This window comes from Erinaceus europaeus, chromosome 20, assembly GCF_950295315.1.
Source record: "Erinaceus europaeus chromosome 20, mEriEur2.1, whole genome shotgun sequence".
NCBI lineage: Eukaryota > Metazoa > Chordata > Mammalia > Eulipotyphla > Erinaceidae > Erinaceus > Erinaceus europaeus.
In genome coordinates, this window is record NC_080181.1 from 7,803,734 (window position 1) to 7,829,397 (window position 25,664).

Consider the following 25,664-nt stretch of genomic DNA (forward strand, 5'->3'; position numbering starts at 1 on the left):
ATTTGATCTGGTGTCTAATTTCTCTCTCAGTGAAATGAGGCAGTACTGATGTGCTGTCAAAGTTGTTAGTACATAATATCCATGAAATAAATATTTGCTGAATAAGTTCATTAATAATGACTATTATGTACTAAATTTAAACATGGAAAGCTTAAGGCTAGAAAGGTATAGGTATGGGAGCCAAGTAGTGGCACACGTGGTTGAGCACTCATATTACAATGTACAAGGTCTTAGATTCAACCCCCCCCAGTCCCCACCTTCAGGGGGAAAGCTTGGCAAATGGTGAAGCAGTGCCGCAGGTGTCTCTCTGTCACTCTCCCCCCTCTATCTCCCACTTCTGGCTGTCTATCCAATAAATTTCTAGCTGTCACTATCCAATCACTAAAGATAATAAAAAAAATTAAAAAAAAAAGTTAAAGACATGGAATCCAAGGCTTTGTCTTTTTTCCTCTAGTATAAACCTACTTTTCCTAGTGAGATTATGATAAATACCAAAATTAAAGTGCACATATTTATGAAAAATACACAACAACATGGATGGAAAAAGGCAGATGGAGACTCGTCTTGGTTCTGCTATGAATTTGCTGTGTGATTGTGATAGGTTTGCTCAGTCACTGAACCTCAGCTTCCTCATTTTAAGAAAAGGTTGAAAATAGAGTTTATCTCATAATCATGCTGTGAGAATTAAACCAAGTAGGTAGTCTCTCTGTTACATTTGTTGGCACAATACAACAATACACAGAATATAATAAACCCAGGATCAATATTAACTTATGATACTAACTCCTAGGATTTTCCATGGCTACTTTGTTTAGTTACCAGTATACTGTTCCTTTTCATTTTAGCGGGGAAGCAGCCATGTACATATATTGGCTAACAAGACAGCCTCTTTTGTTATCGTGTGCGTGTAACCACCACCTGGCCCCAATAGACTCCTTTCTTTCCTTTTTCTTTAAAAACACAAAATTTTTCAAAGTCACACATTTGACACCTTCAAGAAACTAGTATTCCCAAGTCTTTTTCATGACTTCTATACTGTTTTTCTGTATGTGTCTGTAACTGTAATGGCAGATTGACTGCTGTTTATTTCACTTCCACCAAATAAAAAAAGAAAGAAAATACTTTCGCTTTGTTCTTCAACATAGCTGAAGAAAAATTACATTTTCAAAAGAAATATTGAAAAAGATGAAGTAAAAAAAAAGATAAAAATGTTAACACTGTATGCCCATGTGTGCATACATGTGTGGTTCCTTTTTATCTTTAAGATTTTGATTTTGGGGGTTTTTTGTAAATATCTTTACTTATTTATTGGATAGAGACAGCCAGAAATCCAGAGAGAAGGGGGAGATAGAGAGGGAGAGATACACCTGAAGCCTTGCTTACCTACCACTCACAAAGTTCTTCCCCTGAAGGTGGGGACCAGGGTCTCGAACCTGGGTCCTTGCACATGATAACATGTGCATTCAACCAGGTGCACCACCACCTGGCCCCTGGTTCCCTTTCTTTTTAAATACTCTCTTTTAAAAATTATTTTTATTTAGTATAACAGACAAAATTGAGAGAAGAGGGGAAGAAAGACACCTGCAGCACTGTTTCACCTCTTGTGAAACTTTCCCTCTGCAGGTGGAGACCAGGGGCTTGAACCCAGGTCCTTGCACATGATAGCATGTAGTTCTCGCACATGGTATCATGTGCTATTAACCAGGTGCACCACTACCTGGCCCCTTGTGGTTCACTTTTCTCCAAGCTAGTATCTTTGGCTCTAGTACATCATTTCCATAATGCACTTCACCTGCCCTTCCCACCCCCACCTCTTGTAATCTCTTATTTGTCTTGTCTTTGAGTATGTATTTTTTGTGAGACATTTTAAATACTTAATGTAGGGAAATATCAAGTATAAAAGAAACAAAATAGGAAAAAAAACATTTATTGATAGAAAAAAAATAAGTCACTTCCAAAGTGATTCACATAACAGCCTCTGGACCAATAGAGATAATGACTCCTTCCCTCTCAGCTTTCTCAGTCTACTCAGTGAACACCAACTTTACTCCTCCCTCACTGTAGTCCATGAATGGGCTATGTTTCAAAGCTTTTGTTTTCTCTAACACAAACTACAAGCCCCGATTACCTTCAGACTACTTTAAACCGAAGCCCTTTGAGATATTGTTACCCACCACAACACTGAGTGTCATAATATCTTAATATTTCCTTCATTTGACACACATTTCTACCTATCATAGGCCAGTTGTGCCCTCAACAAGAGACCTTTTGATGCGATGGTATTTATCTTCTGTATCCTCCTTCATACTTCGAAACAGACTGTTAGAGACATGCAAGAAATATTTGTTACATTCCATTGAACTGAACTGACAGCCTATACTCTCATGTATTTGATTTTGATTGAGAGATTTTACCATCTAAATTGACCTAGGTGGATTTTCTAATGTTTCTAGCCATCACTTTATTTAAAATCAAGTTGGATGTGTATTGGTTGTTAATTTATGTTTCTGTTGAAGATATCAAATATATCATAATAAACTGAACACAAAAAATTGTCATGTCACTTTTTTTTTTTTTTAGGGATTCAAGGACATTTCTCTTGAGAGGTTTATACATGGTGGAGCCAATGTTACAGGATTCCAGTTGGTAGATTTTAATACGCCTATGGTAACCAAACTAATGGACCGCTGGAAGAAACTGGATCAGAGAGAATATCCAGGATCTGAGACTCCTCCAAAGGTATTTATTTTTATCTTAGCATATTTGTATTTTTTTATTTCAAGTTAAAAGTTCATTATGTCGTCCTTCTCAGAATATTTTGTCAGACCCAGTATGGCATGAGGAAGAGACCATTCTATCAAGATCACTTGTGAAGTGAGGCCTTAGGTTTCCCAGTTTCTGCACTGAAGTTTAGGTTTGTTAGACATTAGATCAGGTAACTTACAATTATTGGGCTTTTTTTTTCTGAATTTCCATGAATAAATTGTATGTTTTAAATAAATCTTACCTAAATATTTTAAATTTTAATTAACATTGGTAACTCACAAACATAAAAACTATTTTTTACAAAGTTGTCGATAATGATTTAGGAAAATGATAGAAATGTAAAATGGGCATGTTTTTAAAAATTTATGTTTCAAATTAACATGATAAATCAGGTACTTTATAACAGACACTACAGATGTACAGTTTTAGTATCAGCAAAGAAACTACTGGGTTGTCAGAAAAGTCAAGACACATTTTTGTATAGACAAACAGTATTTTTTTTCTTCCACTTGGGTTATCACTGGGGCTCAGGGCCTACACTATGAATCTACTGCTCCTGGAAAAAAATGCCTTTTTTCCCTTTCTAGTTTTTATTCGATATAACAGAGAGAAATTGAGAGAGGAGGGAGAAAGACACCTGAAGACTTGGTTCACCACTCATGAGACATCCCCCCTGCAAGCAGGGAACTGGGGACTCAAACCCAGATCCTAGTGTTGGTAATGTATGTGCTTGTCAGGGTATGCCACTGCCCAGCCCCCATTGTAATACTTTTATCATAACCCCAATTATTTTTATAGGGAGGGTTAATGGTTTACAGTAATTACAGTCATTGATTCATGTGTCAAATTTCTCAATTTTCTGCAAAACACCCCCCATTAGCATACATCCTCCACCATCATGCACCAGGACCTGAAAATCCACCCCCCCGAATCTTTACTTTGGTAAAATAAACCAAACCCAGTCCAAGTTCTACTTTGTGTCTCCTTTTTCTGATCTTATTTCTCAACTTCTGTTTATGAGTGAGATAATCCCATATTCATCCTTCTTATAAATTATGCTGCTACGAACATAGGTATACACAGACCTCTTTGGATGAGTGTGTTAGGTTCCTTAGGATATATCCCCTAGAGAGAAATTGCAGAGTCATAGGGTAGGTCCATTTCCAACCTTCTGAGAGTTCTCCAGACTGCTCTCCACAAGGACTGGACCAACTTACATTTTCACCACCAGTGCAGGAGGGCTCCTTTGCCTCTACAACCTCTCCAGCACATTCCCTTTTCTGATGTATGACATTCTCACAGGAGTGAAGTGGCATCTCAATGATTTGGAACATTTTTCATATGTCTGTTGGCCTTTTGGATCACTTCATTAGTGATTATTCTGTTCATACCCTCTCTCTACTTTTGGATGAGGTCATTTGGTTTTTGTTGTTGTTACTGAGTTTGGTAAGCTCTTTATATATTTGGTTATTAGCCTTTTGTCTGATGTACGGCAGGATAAATTATGCATAATTTCTACTTTCAAGGAGCTTATCATCTAGACAAGGAAAAACACACACACACATTTAAAATGTTGACCTGGAGCAGTGAACTCCCAGTGACAACAACAAAAATTAATTTCTCTAGATTCCATCCAGAAGTGTAAGCCCCTAAATACAGCTTCTTGGGTTTCAGCACAGTAAAATATATGGAAAGGAATTAGATCCCTTGAGAAGTGAGGCCAATTTAGACTGCCCTTTCTTTCCATCTGTCAGTGGTATGACAGCAAAGTTAGAGCCTTTGCTACTCTGACTACATTTCTGCTTTACTCCACTCCATTTTGCACTGCTTCACTTTAGGTAATGGTGATGCTGGGATTGAACCTGGTACCTTTAGTGCCTCCGGCATGAAACTTTTTTTGTAGACTCATTATGCTGCTATCTCTGCAGCCCTTCCATTTTTTCCATTTTATTGGCTAAGACAGAGAGAAATTGAAAGAGGAGGGGGAGATAAAGAGGGAGAGAGGAAGAGAGACACCTGCAGACCTGCTTCACCACTTGTGAAGCTACCCCTCTGCAGGTGGGGAATAAGGACTTGATCCCGGATTCTTGTGTGGGTCCTTGTGCTTAGTACTACGTGCACTTATCTGGGTGTGCCACCGCCCGGCCCCCTCCATTCTTTTTTCTGGTTAACTTATTTCATAAAAATGGATGACTTTTTAAAAATACAGTCAAAGCTTCTGCTTTCTGGTGTCATCTCTTCCCATACTTTTTCCTGCTTTCAAACATGCAACATGTTTTTCGTTCATCTTGTCTTGATCCTAAAATACTAGCATTACATTTTCTCTGCTCCTTTATATCTTTAGTGGGTTTCAATTTTTCATTTTTATTTTCTTGCCTTACAAAATTAAGTTGATGTGTTAGATTAGACAGGAAAGAGGGGCTATGCATTTTTGCTTTAGGACTTTGCTTAACCACCTTAATTTCCTTTAGTCTCCTTGTCTGTTCTTAAATCTATTTTATCATATCCTTGAAGAATATATAGCAAGATTCTTAACTTACATATTTCATGTAAATCTATCTGGAGAATGTTTTTAGTTAGGTCTACCACTATTTGTTGTTTGTTAAAACTTATATTCTTTATTTTGCCTATGTTTCAGCCTCTCTTCCTTGGAATTACTGTTGTATAATGGTCATACTGCCAAATTCAATTTTCAAATGATCTTTCTTCATTTATAAATGGCACTTCAAAGAAACCATTCTCTACACTCTACAGCAGAAATATCTCTTACTCCTAGAAAGACTGAAATGTATTCATCATATAGAATTGATTATGAGCAATTCCAGTTAGAGGTAGTAGTAGTGTGTGTGTGTGTGTGTGTGTGTGTGTGTGTGTGTGTGTGTGTGTGTGTGTGTTCTGGAGAACTCACAGAAATACCCACTTTGAGTCAATAAGCATGTATTAGATCTCAAGGAGGCCCTGTTAGGCATTTTGGAGAGGAAAGAGTAAGACATTCCAGTCTGACTGGAGATAAGCCACTGTGAAAGCTGACAAGGCAGACTGCAGCAATCCTGCTCTCAGCATTCTATACCTTAGATGCTCCTCTCCTTTTCTTTTTTAAATATTTATTTACTTTTTAATGAGATAGAAAGATACAGAGAGAGAAAGACCAGAGCACTGCTCAGCTCTGATGTATGGTGGTGCTGGGGATTGACCCTGGGACTTCAGAGCTTCAGGCAGGAAAATCCTGTGCATAGCCATTATGCTCTTTCTCCAGCCCTCCTAACATGTTTCCATCTGAATACAACACAAAGATCTCACTCATCTTTATGGGTTCTCTTAAATGATGGCAATCTGTACATTAGAATTTGTTTTTATCAGTGGATTTCCTCCTTTTGAAAGCAGAGTGTTAGGGTTCTGTATGTAGGCTTTATAATCAAACAACAATAGAGATTTCTGAAGCTATAGTCACTTTTTATCAATAAGTTTTTATCAGTAATTCAGCTCTTCTTCAGACAGGATGATACTTGATGTCATAAATTCACACAACTCCCAGCCTATTCCTGAACATAGTATGATATGATTTTAACATTTACTATTATAATCTCTTTCATTTTGTTAGTACACATCTGCTTTGACTTACGATGGCGTCCTTGTAATGGCTGAAACTTTCCGAAATCTAAGAAGGCAGAAAATTGATATTTCAAGAAGGGGAAATGCTGGAGATTGTCTGGCAAATCCTGCTGCTCCATGGGGTCAGGGAATTGATATGGAGAGGACTCTCAAACAGGTAACCCATGGTTTTATATATGTCCAATTCATTCCATTGTTTTGTATGTTAAAGAAAAACTAATTTATCTGAAAATATATATATATATATCCATTATTGGGGGCTGGACTGTTGCACACCCAGTTAAGCACAAGGACCCAGGTTCAAGCCCTGCTCCCCACCTACAACAAAGATGCTTCACAAGCAGTAAAGCAGGTCTGCAGGTGTCTATTTTTCTCTCTCCCTCTCTACTGCCCCCTCCCCTCTCAATATCTCTCTGTCCTGTTGGATAAAATAGAGAGGAAGGAAAGAAGGGAGGAAGGAAGGATGGAAGGAAGGATGGAAGGAAGGAAGGAAGGAAGGAAGAAATAGGGGGAAGAGAGAGGGAAGAAGGAAGGAAGAAAAGAAGGGAGGGAGGGAGGGAAAATGGCCATTGGGAGCAGAGGATTCATAGTGCTGGCACTGAGCCCCAACGCTAACCCTAGAGGCAAGAAATAAATAAATAAATCCATTATCATTCTGATTTATTTACTTTATGAGTGGGAGAGAATTATAGTATGCTGAGATCTAACTCAGACAATTCTACCTCTGTGCCACTTGCTAGGCTGCTTTAAGACAGTTTAAAGTAGAGTATTAGTGGTGCCAAGTAGTGCCACACCTGGTAGAGTTTGCCTTCTGCCATATACAAGCTCCTGGTCCTCACCTGCAAGGGGAAGCTTCATGAGCAGTGGAGTAGTACTGCGGTCTTTCCTTTTCTCTGTCTCTCTTTCTGTCTCTGCCAGGCCAACTTTTTCAGGTATAGACAGAAATAGAGAGCAAGAGACCACAGCACTACAACTCTCTTCACTGAGGTGATAGCTGGGCTTCAATAGCAAGCGCACTACCCAAGTGAGCTCTCTTGCAAGCCCATGTGTATATATTTTACTGTTGCTTTTCAATGTTTTTAAAATGCATTGGGCTCAAAATTTAAGTAAAGTTGAATTAAGAAGAAATTTAAACTGAAATTTGAATATTTTCAAATATATGTATTTTTGAACTTATCTTAAATTTTATCTAGCAAATACAAAAATTGGTCGATGTACTTATCAAGGCTGTTTAATCTATAGTTAATTAATTATGCAAGCATATAGAAAAATTAACTATAAACAGACTATGTTTCCATTCCATAGAAATACTTTGATATTGAGGAAGGATTCTGTCCGTTACAGTGGGAGCTTTATAATATTAATAAAGCATACCCAACTTCCAGGTATATAGCACTGTTACTCATATTCTCACCCATCATTCCTCTGTAAGATTTCATTTATTTATTTATTTGCCACCAGTGCTGTTGTTGGGGCTTGGTGCCTACCCAAATACTCCACCATTTCTGGTAGTCCCCCACCCCTTTTTCTTGTGATAGACGTTGAGAGGCAGGGAGATAGAGAAGGAGAGAGAAACATAAAAAGAAAGATACCTGCAAAACTACTTCTCTGTAGGTTACCCTGTCCTCATACATGGTGAATGGGTGTTCGACCAAGTGCACCACCACCACGCCCCTAAGATTCAGTCCCAGTAGCTCAAGTACCCTGTTATTTTCAGAGAGTTGCCTATAACTTACGTTTACACTTTAAAGCATAGCCATAGATTAAGTGAAATGGCAGGGAGATACATATGTTGGTATTTTTTTATTCATAGGTTCGAATTCAAGGACTGACAGGAAATGTTCAGTTTGACCACTATGGACGAAGGGTCAATTATACAATGGATGTATTTGAGCTAAAGAGTACTGGGCCTAGAAAGGTGAGCCTCTCACACTGTTTTTTGTTTGTTTGTTTGCATTTGACACTTGGTGGGACTCTGGGCACAAGATAGCAGCTCAATATTATACATTAATTTAAATGTAAATACTTATACTTTCTTAACAATATGTACTAAAAACATACTTTTGTGTTATCTAAATGGAATTTAATGGTATGCCAAATACATGCTGGTAAAATAGCTCACTCAAAAAGTACACAATTTTGTCATAGATGTGGACCAGGTTGGAGTGAGGACTCCAGTGCATTAAAAGAAGCTTCAGTGCCATGGTCTCTTTCACTCTCCTCATTTCTCTCTGAAGGTGAGAGGGAATTAAGGTGGAGGCAAGAAGTAATCGAGTTTTTATCCACTGTTCATATATTTTTCCCAAAACTATAATAACATATATTTTTTAAAAAGACAACTAAGGGGGTCAGGCAGTGGGGCAGCGAGGTGAGCACATATGGCTCACAAAGCGCAAGGACTGGCATAAGGATCCTGGTTTGAGCCCCCAGCTCCCCACCTGTGGGGGGGTCACCTCACAAGCGGTGAAGCAGGTCTGCAGGTGTCTTTCTCTCCCCATCTGTCTCCCCTCCTTTCTCAATATCTATCTGTCTTATCCAACAACAACAGCAATATCAATGGCAATAATTTCAATAGCAACAACAAAGGCAACAAAAATGGGAAACAAAGGCAACAAAAATGGGAAACAAAGGCAACAAAAATGGAAAAAAAATGGCCTCTAGGAGAAGTGGATTCATGGTGCAGGCACCAAGCCCCAACAATAACCCTGGAGGAAAAAAAAAAAAACCTAAAGGACCCACAAAATTCTGCAGGAAAAGTACACACCTCCATATAATCATTTTGTGAACTCATTAGAGAAAGAACAAAGAAAATTTTCAAATCGATGGCCAGATTTAGAACAGTCTGGATGTTCTGAAAGTAAGCAAATAGACACATGCAAATAAGAAAAAGAGAGAACAGATAGGAGATAAGACTTAGTAGTCTGAAGGTAGAAGCACCTAAAATTCCCCATCAAGTGGCTGAAGAAGTAGTTCAGGAAGCTCCTGGTACCAGATTCTCAGGTTTAGGGCAGTAAATCTGGCATCCGCATGTAAATCTTTGGGCACTAAATCTTTTGACATACATGAGTCTTCCCAACACACAAAAAGGTACTTTATACAGTGAGAGCACAAAACCCCAACACAGTAATTGATTATTACATCACCTAGCCAAGCTCAACATCCTGTTTCTCTATGATTAGCCAAGATGCTCAAAGCAAAGAGTTGGTCAAGCTACCTCATCTAAAAATTCTTTATTATAACAGTTTTTACAAAAACAAAAAAAGGGAAATCAAATATCTTTTTCAAATGAGAAAAACACAGTGTAGCAGGTTGTGTTTATTTGTCTAAGGCATGTAAGTGAACAAAATATTTAAATTCCAATATATCTGACTCTAAAAAATGTCTACAAAATTTATTCACCTAAGCAGACCCTATGCTAAAGAAACATTTTCCTAGTAGGTAGGATATAATGATTTTTAGATGGTGATGAAAGAGGAGGCCTGTGAAAAATCTAAAGAGAAAGAACCATCATGTACAGATGGATTAAAACAAATAAAAGGAGTCTGCATGGAAACAGTAATGTTTAAAGTTAGCCATAAAGGCAGTGTTTGAATAAGCAGAAATGGAAGAAGCAAGAACCTGTAGACATTACAGTGAAAAATCATTTTTGAAAGTTCTGTGTCCCTTCCTTCCCACCTCCCAAAGATAACCACCATAGTTCTCACAAGTCTTAGAAACAATTTGCTTGCTTCTTCAGTTGTTGTTACTGTTTGCAAGTTCATGTGTATCAGATCTCTATAGATTCCATATATAAGTGAAACTATCTGGTAGTTAGTTGCCTTTGATCTCTTTACACAGAACTTTGATGGTGGATGTGGTGTGAAACTATACCCTGTAATCTTACAATCTTGTAACTCACTTTAATCACAAATAAATTTTTAATCATGTATGAAAAATGGCAGAGACCTACTATGTTGTGCTTTGCCCTAGCATATCATGGTATATGTATGAGAGAGATTTGAAGCTGCCTTGAGTAGCATCTCTAGTTTTTCTGCTTCTTACTTGCATTTCCTGGAATGCACTGGCTACAGAGTAGGGTGAAGCCTGGCTGGTGCAGATTAGGTCAGGCCGAGATAAATGACAACTGAGAGTCACACTGACAACCCCAAGGGAATGCTCCTTAAAAGAAATCTGGGTATTCATATAGACCAAGAATAACCAACTCTGATAGCATGCACAGAGCAGGAAACAAGGACAAAACAGACCTATTTTGAGCAAAATCCCTCTATTATGTATAGACAGAATGGACCACTATAACCTAAAGACATTAGTCAACTGGTGAGTAGAAGTATTGCTTTCCATTACACATCATACCTTGCAAAATTAGCCACTGAAGTAAGAGATTTCTAAACTGCAAATGCCAATTGCACATTTCACAAAGCAAAATGCAAAAAAGAAAAATTATTTCTCTATAAAAAATAATGGGAAAAGCAAGCTGGTGGTAATTAGCAGTAATATCAGGTGGACTATTCATGCTACTGAATTTTTTCATAGCATATTGAACCAGGATGGTTACAAAAAAATAAGGTTTTTGAGGAAATAATTGATGAGCAAGTTGGGAAAGTGATGAACACAGTACATCTTCACAACTGACATGAGCTTAAGACACTTACAAAATATGATGTACAAAGTGGTGCAGATTCATCTATCTTCATTTTTCCAAGGCAATGATCAACTTGGGCATTCTGTCAAGAATATTAAACTTAAAAATGAGCTACTTTGAGAAACACTCTGCTGGTAAGACCAAGCAATATGTCTGAAAAGCGAGTAATCAGTCTTGTAAATTGAACACTTGCCAGCAAGGGAGCTATCTTTGAAAATAGATCAGAGAGTCAAACCATCAGCCTGTCTGACTTCTGTAAGACTAAAACTGATTGAGAGTCTCATTAAACAGAGACTGTAAAGTTCTTTCTAAAGCCTCAGCTCCTGAGTATGGTGGAATCTTCTTGTCATTCCAGTACTCCGGGGTTCCTGAGAGTGCTCTAGAATGACACTAAGGTCCCGGAACTCTTCATCGTGTAAGTTATATTTATTGAGAGCATGCTACATGCAGTGACAAATTCACAAGCTCTTTTATATTTACTCCTCATGACAAGCTCGCAAGGAGATACAAGTATATAACTGCAGAAATGAAAAGTAAGGCTCCTAAGAACTAAGCAACCTGCCCACTGATGTTTAGCTAGAAATATTTTCAGTTCAAGACCCATAAGCATTCTCTTTAGGGCTGATATAAGAATTAAATAGCGACAAGCCTGGTCTAATCATCTCTTCAAGAATCTAACTTTAGGGAGTCAGGTGATAGTGCAGCGGGTTAAGCACAGGTGGCGTGAAGTGCAAGGACTGGCATAAAGATCCCGGTTTGAGCCCCCGGCTCTCCACCTTCAGGGGAGTCGCTTCACAAGCAGTGAAGCAGGTCTGCAGGTGTCTGTCTTTCTCTTCCCCTCTCTGTCTTCCCCTCATCTCTCCATTTCTCTCTGTCCTATCCAACATCAGTGACATCAGTAACAACAATAATAATAACCACAACAACAATAAAACAACAAGAGCAACAAAAGGGAAAAAAATAGCCTCCAGGAGCAGTGGATTCGTGGTGCAGGCACCAAGCCCCAGCAATAACCCTGGAGGCAAAAAAAAGTCTAACTTTAAATGTAATAAGGACTTCTCACAGCTTCTCACCCCCACCCCAACTGCTATTGTGCAGGCAAAGTCCACCATAAATACAAAGATGTTTACTAACAAACCATACTCTGTTTTGTTTTGTTTTTCCTTCCTCACAAGACTAGAGGTCACAAGAAGAGTACTATTTTTCTAATGTTCGTTATTAGTTTCATGATCTCAGTGCTTCCATATAAAGACTATAGTTTTTTAAAACTGTTTTTCACCCACTTTCTTTTTTTTTTTAATTTTTTTTATTTAAGAAAGGATTAATTAACAAAACCATAGGGTAGGAGGGGTACAACTCCACACAATTCCTACCACCCAATCTCCATATCCCACCCCCTCCCCTGATAGCTTTCCCATTCTCTATCCCTCTGGGAGCATGGACACAGGGTCATTGAGGGTTGCAGAAGGTAGAAGGTCTGGCTTCTGTAATTGCTTCCCCGCTGAACATGGACGTTGACTGGCCGGTCCATACTCCCAGTCTGCCTCTCTCTTTCCCTGGTAGGGTGGGTCTCTGGGAAAGCTGAGCTCCAGGACACATTGGTGGGGTCTTCAATCCAGGGAAACCTGGCCGGCATCCTGATGGTTTCACCCACTTTCTATCTCTAGGAGGAAAACACCTAATTCCATATCTAAAGAAACGAAGTCAGGCATGGAAAAAGTTTTTAGTAAATTGTAAAATATTATGAAGAGTTAAAGAAAGAAACTCCATCTCATGAGAGTCTAGGTCTAAGAGTTAAGATTCTTTTTAATTTCTTACGCCGGTCCTTGCGCTTTGCACCACATGCGCTTAACCCGCTGCGCTACAACCTGACTCCATGGACACAGTTTTTTATCTCCTTGTAATAGGTGTCTGCAAAATACTCTCACCCTCAATTTAGACCTAATTCTACCATCATGCACCAGAACCCAACTGCTCACTCTCCATTCCCCTTCTTCGTCAAAGTCTTTTGCTTTGCAATACACTGCACCTAGTGGAAGTTTCACTTTATTTTTTTTTTTTTTTTTCCTGTTCTGACTTTGTTTTTTTAACTCCCACCTAGTGTTAAGATCATCTGGTACGTGTCCTCTTTTGGGCTTGTCTCACTTAATGATTCTGTCATGTTCCATCCAGTAAGTGACAAAGGAAATGACTTCATCACTTCTAACATTCAAATAATAATGCATTGTGTATATGCACTACAGCTTTCTTACCTACACATCTGTCATTGAGCGTCTGGGTTGCTTCCGAGTTTGAGTTATTACAAATTGTGCTGCTATGAACATAAATGTACATATATCTCTTTAAATATAGGCTTTTGCTTCCTTTGGTGAAATCCTCAGGAGAGAAATTGCTGGTCAAAAACTATATTCATTGCTAGTTATAAGGAACCTCCAGACTGCTTTCCACAAGGGTTGAACCAAATTACATTCCCACCATCAATTTTCAAGGATTCCTTTTCCCCCCAGATTCTCTCCAAATAGCATTTGTTGCTTCTGTCCTTACTAATGTATGACATTATCACAGGTGTAAAGTGGTGTTTCATTATTGTCTTTATTTGCATTGTTCTGATGACCAATGACTTTGAGCAATTTTTCATGTATCTGTTCACCCCTGAGATCTCTTTTTTGGTGAAGATTCTGTTCATATTATCTCTGTATTTCTAATGGGATTGTTTGGGTTTTTTCCCTTTGTTGCTGAGTTTAGTGAGTTATTTATATATTTTGGTAGTTAGTCTTTCATCTAATATATATTTTGTAAAGATCTTTCATTTTGTAAGGTATCGTTCTGTTTTGGTGATAGTTCCCTTCCTTTGTGGGATTTTTTCCAATTGACTTTTCCAGTTAATAGTCTTCAGAGTGGTAAACTAAAATCCATGGTCAATCATAAATGTCAAGTGAAAAGGAGAAATAATAGAAAGCAGTTTTCATGTTAGTATTTTTTAAGTACATATAAAAGTTGAGGTGGGTCTCGGGAGTCGGGCTGTAGCGCAGCAGGTTAAGCGTAGGTGGCGCAAAGCACAAGGACCAGCATAAGGATCCCAGTTCGAACCCTGGCTCCCTACCTGCAGGGGAGTTGCTTCACAGGCGGTGAAGCAGGTCTGCAGGTATCTGTCTTTCTCTCCTCCTCTCTGTCTTCCCCTCCTCTCTCCATTTCTCTCTGTCCTATCCAACAACGACAACAACAATAATAACTACAACAATAAAACAACAAGGGCAACAAAAGGGAATAAATAAATAAATAAATAAATAAATAAATAAAATAAATGTTTAAAAAAAATGTTGAGGTGGGTCTCAAAGGCAAACTTGTTTAGATATTAGACTTCTAATACTTGGTTAGATATTAGATTTTTCACTGAATTATTAAATCAATGTCAGCTATAAATGGATTCACATGGACAACTGAAAATAATGGCTGATAGATATGTATTCATAACTTCAGAGCAAATTAAGAATGATGGTAAACTACAATGATAAAACCATTTCTCCCTATTCTGTTACTGAATTATATATGAGACTTTTGTAAATGGTATAATGGTATAATACCTATTTCTGACATATTAATGATCACTTTAATTTCCTCACAAATACTCACATAACAGTTAAGAAACTGAAGGAAGTAAAAGTTCCAAAACATATTAGAATCAATAGTGAATTATGTATATTTTACTAGAGACATGATTTTTACCAATTGCATTGTGAGATTCAAGAAGTTTGGCAGCTGTTAACATGAGTTGCCGTAGGATGTGATATAATAGGAAAGTACATCAACTCCTTTTGTAGACTTTGGTTTTGAATTCTGGCCCCATTAGACTAAAACTTCATGCAATTTAGCTTTCATATGGGTATTCATCTCTGAAATATGAATAACAATAGGGTCTACCTTAAGATTTTCTGTGTGTAGGTATAAAAATAGCACTGAGTACTATGTCTGTTACAAAGAAGTCAGTAGTGGCAATAGGAACTTGATTATTACCCAATCATTTGCAGACTATAAAGAACCTTAAATGACAAAGGACTTCATTATAGTTTGCTACTTTGTGGAGAGCCTAACTAATTCTTGAATATATTTTATGGAAAGGAGTTTGTTTCATGTGAAAATGAGAAAATAGTGGTCCAGGAGGTGGCACAGTGGTAAAGCTTTGGACTCTCAAGCATGAGGTCCCAAGTTCGATCCCAGGTAGCACATGTGCCAGAGTGATGTCTGGTTCTTTGTCTCTCCTCCTATCTCTCTCATAAATAAATAAAATATTTTAAAAAAGAAAGGAAAATGAGAAAATAAAAGATTTCAAATTGAAAAACTCCACATTTAAATGTATGTTAGAGAAGAAGACATTCCCATCAAAATACTTAGCATCGTAAAAGCGGTAAGATCTTTTCCTAGAGGGAAGGTTGTGTAAAGCCAAAATCTATTCTCTGTTTTCAAACAAATATTTTTTTTGTTTGTTTGTTTGATAATATCTCATGCATGGCCTTTTGTCAGTCTGGCTACTCCCTGTATATTTAACCATAATATTATTAATAAAACTAAAGCCATCTCATATAATTTTCGAGAGTACAGGTCCTAAGAAAGAATGACAGAGGGGGTCATATTGTTATGTGGAAAACTGAAAAATGTTAAGCATGCACAAACTATTGCATTCACTGTCAATTGTAAAACTCTAAAGGAAAAAGAAAAAAGAAAAAAATATTTTCAAGAGTACCAGTTAATCTCACTATAAAAGATAAACACAAAACGATGTTCACATGTATCCATCTTCTATTTAGAAACACTCACTCATTCTCAGTGATCTTCTATAATTGCAAACTGTAACTTCACTTAATGTGTAACCAGGCAGTATCAATAACGTCGGAAATACTGACTCATCATCAGAAAACTTCTAAATCCCTTTTTCATTTTGTTTTATTTCCTTTCTCTGCTTAATTAAGTAAAACTTTCACTGTTCCAAATAATAGCTAGAGAAAATGCTTCTGTGTTAAGCATTTCATTTTTTTCTATGTGGTAGGTTGGTTACTGGAATGACATGGATAAATTAGTCCTGATTCAAGATGTACCCACACTTGGGAATGACACAGCAGCTATTGAAAACAGAACAGTGGTTGTAACCACAATTATGGTAAGTTTTGGCTTATGCTTTCTGCTGTTCCGTATTATCCACAGGCTGTTTTAATTCCTCAACTGTATCGAGCAGAAAGGGAGAAAGCTGCAGATTTGCAGTGGTGGCATGTGTGTTCTGATCCACAACAGTCTGTAGAGGTTTTGATAGGTCTCTCCTGACTTTTTAGTACGTTCAGTACTTTTGTTTGTATTATCTTTTGTTGTATTATTGTTTTTGGAAAAATGCTCAGATGTTAAACATTAAGACTGTCGCACTCTAGATGGAAATGTATAAAATCTAAAACTCCAAAGAACAAATATATTATCATGAAAAAAGTTAAAAAAAAAAAAAAAGAACTAGTCACATTAAGATATCTGGTGGTAAAGCCCATCCTATTGCTGTTGCTATGTTTTGTTTTGTTTAGAAAAAAAAAAATCAATGGAATCATAGTTAATGGTACTTAAAACTATAATTTTTGAGTAGTTCAGTCATTGGATAAATTCACATCATATGTTTATAACAGTGAAGATATGAATGTGATGATTTTAATAAGCATTTTTATACAATTGAGTATCTTATAGAATGTGTTTTATTTGGTTTTAGTGTGAGGAACACTTTTGCACCGATTATTTTTCTCTCTGACCAGTACAAATACACACTTCAATTGTTTGAAATTACAGGAAATAAGATAATCTGGTAGTTTCATTAGTTCTCCTTATAAAATAAAAAAAATGCTCTTAAAATTTAAGGATACTTTTTCTAGGAGCCTCATGAAATTACTTTTTAAATACTAGAATATCTTTTTTTTTCTTTTCTAAAGTCAAATATGTCCTTTCTAGTCAAAGGAGATCAACAATCGGTGACCTTTTCTATCTAATTTAAAGTTATATATCCTCAATTTCCTGTCTCGTTAGGCAGAACATGTCTTTAATTATTTATGAAGCCCCAGATCTGAATAAATGAAATTATTTTATGTAATTTAATTTTTAGCTTATGTAATTTTAGCTCTATGTTTTAGCAATGCTGAAGTTGGCACTAAGGTAAAAATCATGAAAATAGTAGAGAGAAGCTTTCACATGTTTCCGTTGGTTTTTGTCTGTTGCATCACCAGCTAGCAATTTCATGTTAATTTGCCATGTCTTGACTAGAAGCTTATGATTTTAGAATGCAAATTAATCAACAGCACTTCATTTGTTAAGAATGCAAAAATGTAGACCTTCTAACTTAACTGTGAAATGTTTGCATGGGACTTGAAAAGCAATATATATATTTCTTTTCCTTAAAAAAAAAAAAAAGACACAGTAATGGAAAGTCATACTTCAGTACAGTCCTCCTCTTTTCAGCCTCTGATGAAGAATCCTATTTTACGAAATTGATCAAGGAAGAAATGATTTCCACGCTGTTCGACCATTCCTAACTAAGGCTCAAGTCTTGTTCTCCTGTGTAGTAAATTTAAGCTAATTTTTTTATGTGGGATTCTTCTTGGATGACCAACACTGGACTATCAATAAAAATTTTAAGTTCTGTGACTTATCTGAAATGCTAGAAGAATTACACCTCATCTTCAAGAAAATAGATGTTGAAAAAGAATCACTTAATGATTCTGTCATACTTATTTCCATATCCTGAAATGAGGTCATTGTATGTAAATTATGGAATTATATCACTCCTAATTCCAAGGATAGATTTTTCTGAAAGTAAATCTCTATAAAATGTGTGCTTGTTTTCTGAATATATACAGACGTTTTTTAAAAGATTTTTGAAAGTTTGCCTGTTTTGTGTAAAGTGGTATCTTAGTATGCAGGATAGGTTTAATCTTTCCATCACTTTCATCAAAGGGATTGAAGATATAATTAAGACCAGTTTGTTGAAATAATTTTATAAGCATGTCTAGTCTTCAGGAAGCATGCTATAAAAATGAATAAAGATGACTGAAAAATCCAACTGCTCCATATATATGAAGAATATTTATGTTATCTGTTGTTTGTTAGTGATATAGTTGGTATTTTTGCTATCAAAATAGTGCAGTACTAGTTTGTCTTTTTATATAAAAATGTAAAATTTATATAAATAATACCTCTAATCCTGGCAACTGCATAATCATTCAGTAATTTAAAAAGATATACTTGAACCCTTTCTTCTCTGAAAGTGTTCTTTATATTTGCCCTTGTTGAAAATAGTAACCTGAGACTTATATCTCTATCACCTCATTCATTTTGGGAGAAATGTGGTTCCTTGTAATGAATGAGATACTGACTTCTGAGTGTCTTAAATCTCCATACTTAACTGATTAATTCCCAACACAGTTGGAGTTGGTTAGACATTGTTATGATATACAAGAAAGACATCTAAACACAGAAGCTGAGTGTTGCATCCCTGAAAATCACTCATTTTGATTGAAATTAATGTAGTGATGCTGTTATACCATTTGTCTTTTCTTTGTGAATGTTGCTACTTATATGTTGATAAATTGTACTGAGATATGATATTGCTGAATAAAATTGATTGAGAAATGCATTTATTTATTCATAAATATTTATTAAGCGCCTGCTATGTGCTAGGCACAGTCATAGCCCTGGGGAAATGTTAGAAGACAGGAAAAGACAAAACTCCTGCACTCAATTGAACTTGTATTCTAATGAGAGAAAACAGGCAAGAAACATAAGTATTTAACATCTCATTCTTAAATAAATTGTGACTTTGTACTGTTAAAACTTATTTTTTCTTTTAATAGTATTATATATTAGTAATGTTTCCATTTTACTGACAGAGTCTGTTTAAATATAGTCATAATAAATAATATCAACTAGATCTAAATAAAAAGTAGAATTGAAGATGTTATGATGATCATGACAAAAAAACCTAATACCTAATAGTTTTTATCCAGATACTCATTTGTCTTTTCAATTTTTAATGTCTTATTAAAACCTCTGTATAATCTGTAAAATCTATACTGCCTTAAATTTTTTATATTCATAATGATAAATTCTACAAAAGAAGCCATATACATGGCTTGGGGAAATGCAGCAACTGAAGACAAAGCCGTTTGCAGTAGACCTAGGGCAATTAAAGGGTGGATGTTTTCCTCTGTAATCTTACTACTTTCTTGCTGAAACTTCTGGAAAGTGAAAGGGAATGAGTAGTATTTAAGTCAAACCTATTTTCCCCAAACCTTTCCTACAAAGCTAAGTGATACTTATCATCCCTTACTGAATGAAGTAGTGACTTCTTTTACTCTTGTGAAGATAACAGTCTTCTAGGAAACTTTACCACAAATTCAAATTCACTGCATTGTGAGAATTTTCATTTACCATATTTGTCTTTACAGTGATTATTTGTTAGGGAAATCTGATCTTCTCTTTAGAATTTTGTAGTTCATGTGCATATGCAATAATACACCAGTAAATTTGCATATGTATGTGCAAATATATAAAGAGGAAATGAATATATTTATTTTATTCCTTGTACCAAATAGTAATTCCCCCAGTCATACACCTTGAAAGACTGATAATCCATGTTTTATGCATTATTTTGAATAAAATTTAAATTATGCAGTCATGAAATTGAATCATTTCTTCTGAATTGTAGAGCATGTTAATTTCCTATTTTAAACAATTTTACACATGAGGTCATGTAGACAACTCGGCCTGTTAAAGCAGAAAACCTGTATATCTGAGGCCATAGAGGCCTTAAATTCATTTCCTGGCACTACCTATGCCAGAGCCTATTGGCCTCCCTACCCTCACTTTTTCTCATGAAATAAATAAATAAACCTAAAAAAATAATTTCTCCTATGCTATGGGATAAATTATATCATCCTTTTTTAAAAGTCTTGAGTTTTTTTTGTTTGTTTTGTTTTTGGAGAAATGTATCTCCAAAGCAAGTAATTTTAATTAATACCATTGATTTTATTGTTTTAACTATTTTCAGCAGTAATTATAATAATTACACTTAAAACATTTAGATCTGTGTGTGTGTGTGTGTGTGTGTGCGCGCGCACGCGCGCTTGTGTGCGCACACATACAAGTGCATGTGTAAGGAGCCTAGATCTCATGCATTTGAGATTTGGCTATGCCTGCACTGCTTTTTCATTCAGGTAGGAAGAAAGGAAAAGAGGGAGAGACCCCACAGCTCCAGAGCGTTGCGCCCATTTCCGTGGCACTTCCAGGTAGTGCCAGGGTTTGAACCTGACTGTGTGAATGAGAGAGCATGTGCCCTATGCAGTAACCTATTTCTCTGGTGCTAGAAAATCTTGAATCCTTTATAATAAACATCATGTTTCAATAGTTTTATTTTTGCCAGCTATAAATAACTAAAAATTGTCCTCAGTAGGAAAATTAAACTTTATTGATTAAAAAACATCTTGATCCATGTACACTAACAATTTCATAAACAAGCCCTTATGTAACAGCTTTAAACAGGGAGTGATTTCATTCCTGAAATAGCAGAGTAGTTGGAAACACTATCTATTATGGAAATTTTAGTAACAAACTTATAAATCACTGAGAGATAATGCAGTTAAAATAGCTTCTAAGGTGTGGTCCGGGAGGTGGTGCAGTGGTAAAGCTTTGGACTCTCAAGCATGAGGTTCTGAGTTTGATCCCCGGCAGCACATGTGCCAGAGTGATGTCTGGTTCTTTCTCTCTCCTCCTATCTTTCTCATAAATAAATAAAATCTTAAAAAAAAATAGCTTCTAAGGAATTTTGTGTCCTAAAGTTCTGGCATTGTAAAGAGACAAATGAAGAAGTTAGGAGAATGTTTAGGACTTGCTATTCATTTTGTATTTGATGTGAAAAAAAAGCAAAGTAATACACACTCAAAAATACTGGGTAGCACTAAGCAACCGTGACAGATTACAGGTTTTGTTCAAGAAAAACCTCCCTTTTCTCTCCCTTTGTTCTTCTGCCTTCCTGAGTGTAATCATCTTATTTTTCTAGTATCTCAGAAAATACAAGATTTGTATATCATTCAAATCTTGGTAATTGTGTATAGAGCTGGCTGTGCAAAATGTCTAGCTAAACTTCCAATCAATATCTTCCATAAGCTGAAGGTATCTCTCTCTCTCTCTCTCTCTCTGTCTCTCCTCTCGCCTTTGTTGATTTGCTTAGCAGGAAAACAAAAAGCTTTTTTATTAAAATATACATGTTTATATACACATATATATGACAGAAAATTGTTTTATTAATATATAAATATGTCTGTTTTAGAAGCAATGGCCTAGCACTTGTTTATATTTACTTTACTTTTGAAGATCTAAATCAGAAGTTTTAATATACTACTGTACAATAATATTCCTATTTAAAAAACACTGATAGACCATTTAATGAGAGCTGTACTTTTTTTTTTGCCTCCAGGGTTATATCTGGGGCTCAGTGCCTGCCCTACGAATTCACTGCTGCTGGAGGCCATTTTCCCCATTTTTGTTGCCCTACTTTTTGGATAAGACAGAAAAATCAAGAGAGGAGGAGAAGACAGAGAGGGGGAGTGGTAGAAGCATCTGTAGACCTTCTTCACTGCTTGTGAAGCAACCCCCCTGCAGGTGGGGAGCCAGCAGCTCCAACCAGGTTCCTTAAGCAGGTCCTTGTGCTTCAAGCCATGTGCGCAACTGTGCCTGGCCCTGAGAGCTGTACATTTAATGAAAGCTTTATGTGTACCAGAGAGTATCTTTATTAATTACCTTCACATTAAGTCACTTGAGATCTTAAGTAGTTGCATATATACACAGACATAATAATAGCTTTGAATTTTTCCAGATATTTCAAAATAATAGGTCAGCTCCCCCTTCTGTTCTATGAAATTCAACAATTTGTGTAACATTTCCATCTGCAAAATGGAAATTGCCTACTGGAGATGTTTATGTGAACAAAAGTAAGGAAATGGTACAATTAAAGAATCTTTGTACATTGTACATCGGCACTTAGTAAGAGCTATTATTATTTTCCCTACTTAATTTTGTTCTTGTGTTCCTCAACTCTCAGTTTCCCCTTCTTCTTCTAGCGTTTGCCCTTCTTCCGTAGCCAGTCAACAGGTCAGGTTGAAAGCTGTCAGGAGCTGCTTGTTGCTGGCTTTGAAAGTGACTGGGATCCATGTGGATTCAGTCGGCTAGGAAGGATCATCAGTTTCCCCAATGAAAGGGTACTCACAGAATGCACCACGAGAAGGTCTATCCAATGCATCCCAGTTTCCCCTTATTACGAACAATACAATCTTAATGACAGGAGGATCAATTTATCAGTTTTTATAACTCCTGCTTCCTAGCAAATTGCCTAACACACATTGGAAATTTAGTAGATGTTGGGTTAAATAATGAAAGCTAACTTTTTTTTTTTAATACAGAGATAAACTAAGAGGCAGAGAGAGAGAGAGAGGCAGGCACCATAGTACCAAAGCTTCCTTTAGTGTGGTAGAGGCCAGGCTTGAATTGTTCACATAGCAAAGAAACACTATCCAAATAAGTTATTTTGCAAGCCCCAAAATCAACTTTTATTGTTGTTGTTTTTACCAAGGAAGGCGCTACTCAGCTGTGGTTTATGGTGGTCTTGAGACCTTTGATTCCTTAGGTATGAAAGTCTTTTTGCATAACCACTGTGCTGTTTCCCTAGCCCTTGAAAATCAACTTAATCAAGAAAATTGTTTGCTATGTAATTTAGATAGAATTAAGTAAATTAAATGGTAATATAAATATTAGCTAGAGAAACTTACACACATAGACTAATACAGTCAAAGATATATAATAGAGTTGAAATCTGTAAATGAGTATTCCAATGACTTTAGGCTTGATTTTTGTTTTGTTTTTGTGTGTGTGGGTATATGTTTGTTTGTTGTTTTGTTTTTACCAGAGCACTCACTGCTCAGCTCTAGCTTGTGGTGTTGGGACTGAACCTGGGATTCAGAGCCTCAGAGCCTCAGAGCCTCAGAGCCTCAGAGCCTCAGAGCCTCAGGCATGAAATTCATTTGCATAACCATTAAGCTGTCTCCTCAGCCTCTACCCCCTTCCCCATCCCTCCACCTCTTTTTCTTTTCCTTTTTCTTTTTACCAGAGCACTTCTTAGCTCTGGTAGTATAGGGGGGTAGACTTAGTTTTCAACCTTAAATATGAGTTTTACCCCTTTTCAAGAATTCCTAAACTTGTGATACTAAGAGTTATAGATAGTAGCAGTATAGTCATTTCAATTAGAATGCTAAGCTTTTCATTATAGGTGACTCTTCTTTGTACACATTCTCTATTTTAATTAGTTACTGTTAGAAAGTTGAGAGAAAAATTAAAAGATTAACTCAGTATAACTACTGATATAGCTCATTTTAGAATGGCCAATTATTTGCAACTTGCCAGTTTTCTTATCCACATTTATAATTTGCCAACTTTGTATATGTAGAGATTGTTCCTAGAAATTAATGCATTTTTTCCATCAATCTAAAGAAGAACAATTGGTTGCCTTTATTTTATAGATGGAGAAACTTTCTTTATACGAGTTAAATCATGCCAAGTTCATTAAAATTAGAAATGAAATGAGACTTCAAGAGAAAGAAAGTCATAGAAGAACCAATTCTGGACAACTTACTACTGAATATTTTAAGACGTATTTATATATTTTTTAAATCTACTATCATATAGTTGACATTTTATTGCATTTTTCAACATAGCTTCTGTATTTGCAAGGTACTTAAAGAACAAAGTCATGGTTAGTGTAGGTGCCATGTTATGCAAAGTAAACTCTATTCAAGAGCTTCAAGAGCAAATTCAGTATTCACAAGTATAAATTTACTATGGGAATATAAAGGATTCTTAGGGAAAATTACTATGTGAATCTTATTGCTCAGCTTTACAAAATATATATGTATGATGCCCATGACATTATAGACAATAATAGTTTATCTTTGCTGGCAAATGACTGAAAAAATTTGATGTAGGACTAAGAGTTCTCTATATGTTGCTTGTCCACCAGACCTATCTTTTAGTTGGAGGCTTTAGGTTATAAATTCCAGTGCTTTTATTGTTGTTGTTGTTATTTATTTGTTTTCTTGCATGTCTCTTTAGTTCATACTTTTAAATGATTTGATTGGGAGGTGCCTGGGTGTGTCTGTGTGTATGCCTTCACATGTGCATGTTAACTGAACACTACTACATAGCTTTTATTAGTCACCAGTAAAATTTTTCAATGTAAGGATTTTTCAGTATAATTCTTCATCCTCTTATTCCTCCATCACTCCTTAATCCTTCACAAACTAAATTAATATAATTTAAAGTGTGTGATTATTATCATTAGGGGAGCATTTAGTAGCTCCTGGTTTCATATTTACAGAATGAAAGTTTCATGGAGCACAATCTTTCTTAAAAATTCTGATAAACTTTTGGAAAGTAACTTTAATGCAAACAAATATTAAAATGTTTTCAACTACTGACATATTTCTTTGAATTTACCTGCTTTGAGGAAGCCTAAACCCTAAAAAGCAGAGAGAGGTCTATCTCCTTTCTTAGTGGAGGTCACAGGAGATTGTAGTCAAATAAGATATAAACTATGGAGATGTGATCATGAACAACTTTTTTTCTCTACATCTGAATAATCTTTTTTATTACATGAAGCTAGCTCTTAGATAGTTGTTAACTGCCCATGCTATTTTAGAAAGAGTACTTTCCTCGCCAAGGAGGATGACTTGTGCTTCTCCAGACATAAAATGATACACACTTCTCCTATCATAGTCATAGTGTTGGATCTTCAGTAGTCACTCAACAGAGAATTGCTTTAAAGATTTAACTTTAGGTATCTGATGTAAAAGCAATTTAAATTCTTCCTAAGCATATTTATATGTTCATCTGTTTCATTATTGCATTTTGTAACACAAACTTGGTATGGGTCCTAATATAAAAAACAGTCTTTCCATCGAATTCTAAAACTGCAAAGTTACATAAATTTTTCTTATGTTTTATGTAATTTCTCTTTTACAGTTCTACTTCTCTCATTATAGGAATCCCCATATGTTATGTACAAGAAAAATCATGAAATGTTTGAAGGAAATGACAAGTATGAAGGATACTGTGTAGATTTGGCATCTGAAATTGCAAAGCATATTGGTATCAAATATAAAATTGCCATTGTCCCTGATGGAAAATATGGAGCAAGGGATGCAGACACAAAAATCTGGAATGGGATGGTAGGAGAACTTGTTTATGGGGTAAGCAAATTGATTTATTAGCAAATTTATTTCCATAAATCTGAAAACTTCTTTTCACTTGGAGATATGTCAATAATTTTTAAATGTCTAGTACTATATTTTTAATGTGCAGTTGCACTCAAAGAAGAATGTAATGATATTCAGTGTTTCTCTATGTAATTAGTAATTCAACTTTTACACACTAAGAGAAACTGACCCTGGATAATTTCAAAACGAGAAAAAAATGCATAAACTGTTGTCCTATTAAAAAACACTGACATAAGTTTCTAGTGGTTATTATCCTAGGTTTAATGTTGCTATACAGTGACATAGTATTTAGAGATCTGTGAATC

General features: G+C 36.0%; 1 protein-coding gene across 12 annotated transcripts in view; it reads left to right on the forward strand.

The window, feature by feature from the left end:
• Positions 1-25,664, forward strand: part of GRIA4 (glutamate ionotropic receptor AMPA type subunit 4) — a 301,414-nt gene that overhangs the window by 212,606 nt on the left and 63,144 nt on the right. For 11 of the 12 annotated variants that reach the window (XR_009546725.1, XR_009546726.1, XM_060179757.1 and 8 more), the window contains 5 exons: positions 2,581-2,739; positions 6,368-6,535; positions 8,192-8,296; positions 16,065-16,175; positions 25,126-25,332. Coding sequence is in view for 10 of the 12 variants with exons in the window: in XM_060179757.1 (XP_060035740.1) it covers positions 2,581-2,739; positions 6,368-6,535; positions 8,192-8,296; positions 16,065-16,175; positions 25,126-25,332 (750 nt within the window). In the remaining 2 variants the exon portion in view is untranslated. Of the gene's footprint in view, positions 1-2,580; positions 2,740-6,367; positions 6,536-8,191; positions 8,297-16,064; positions 16,176-17,500; positions 18,675-25,125; positions 25,333-25,664 lie in introns of those variants that run through there. The other variant, XM_007520636.3, reaches the window with a different exon arrangement.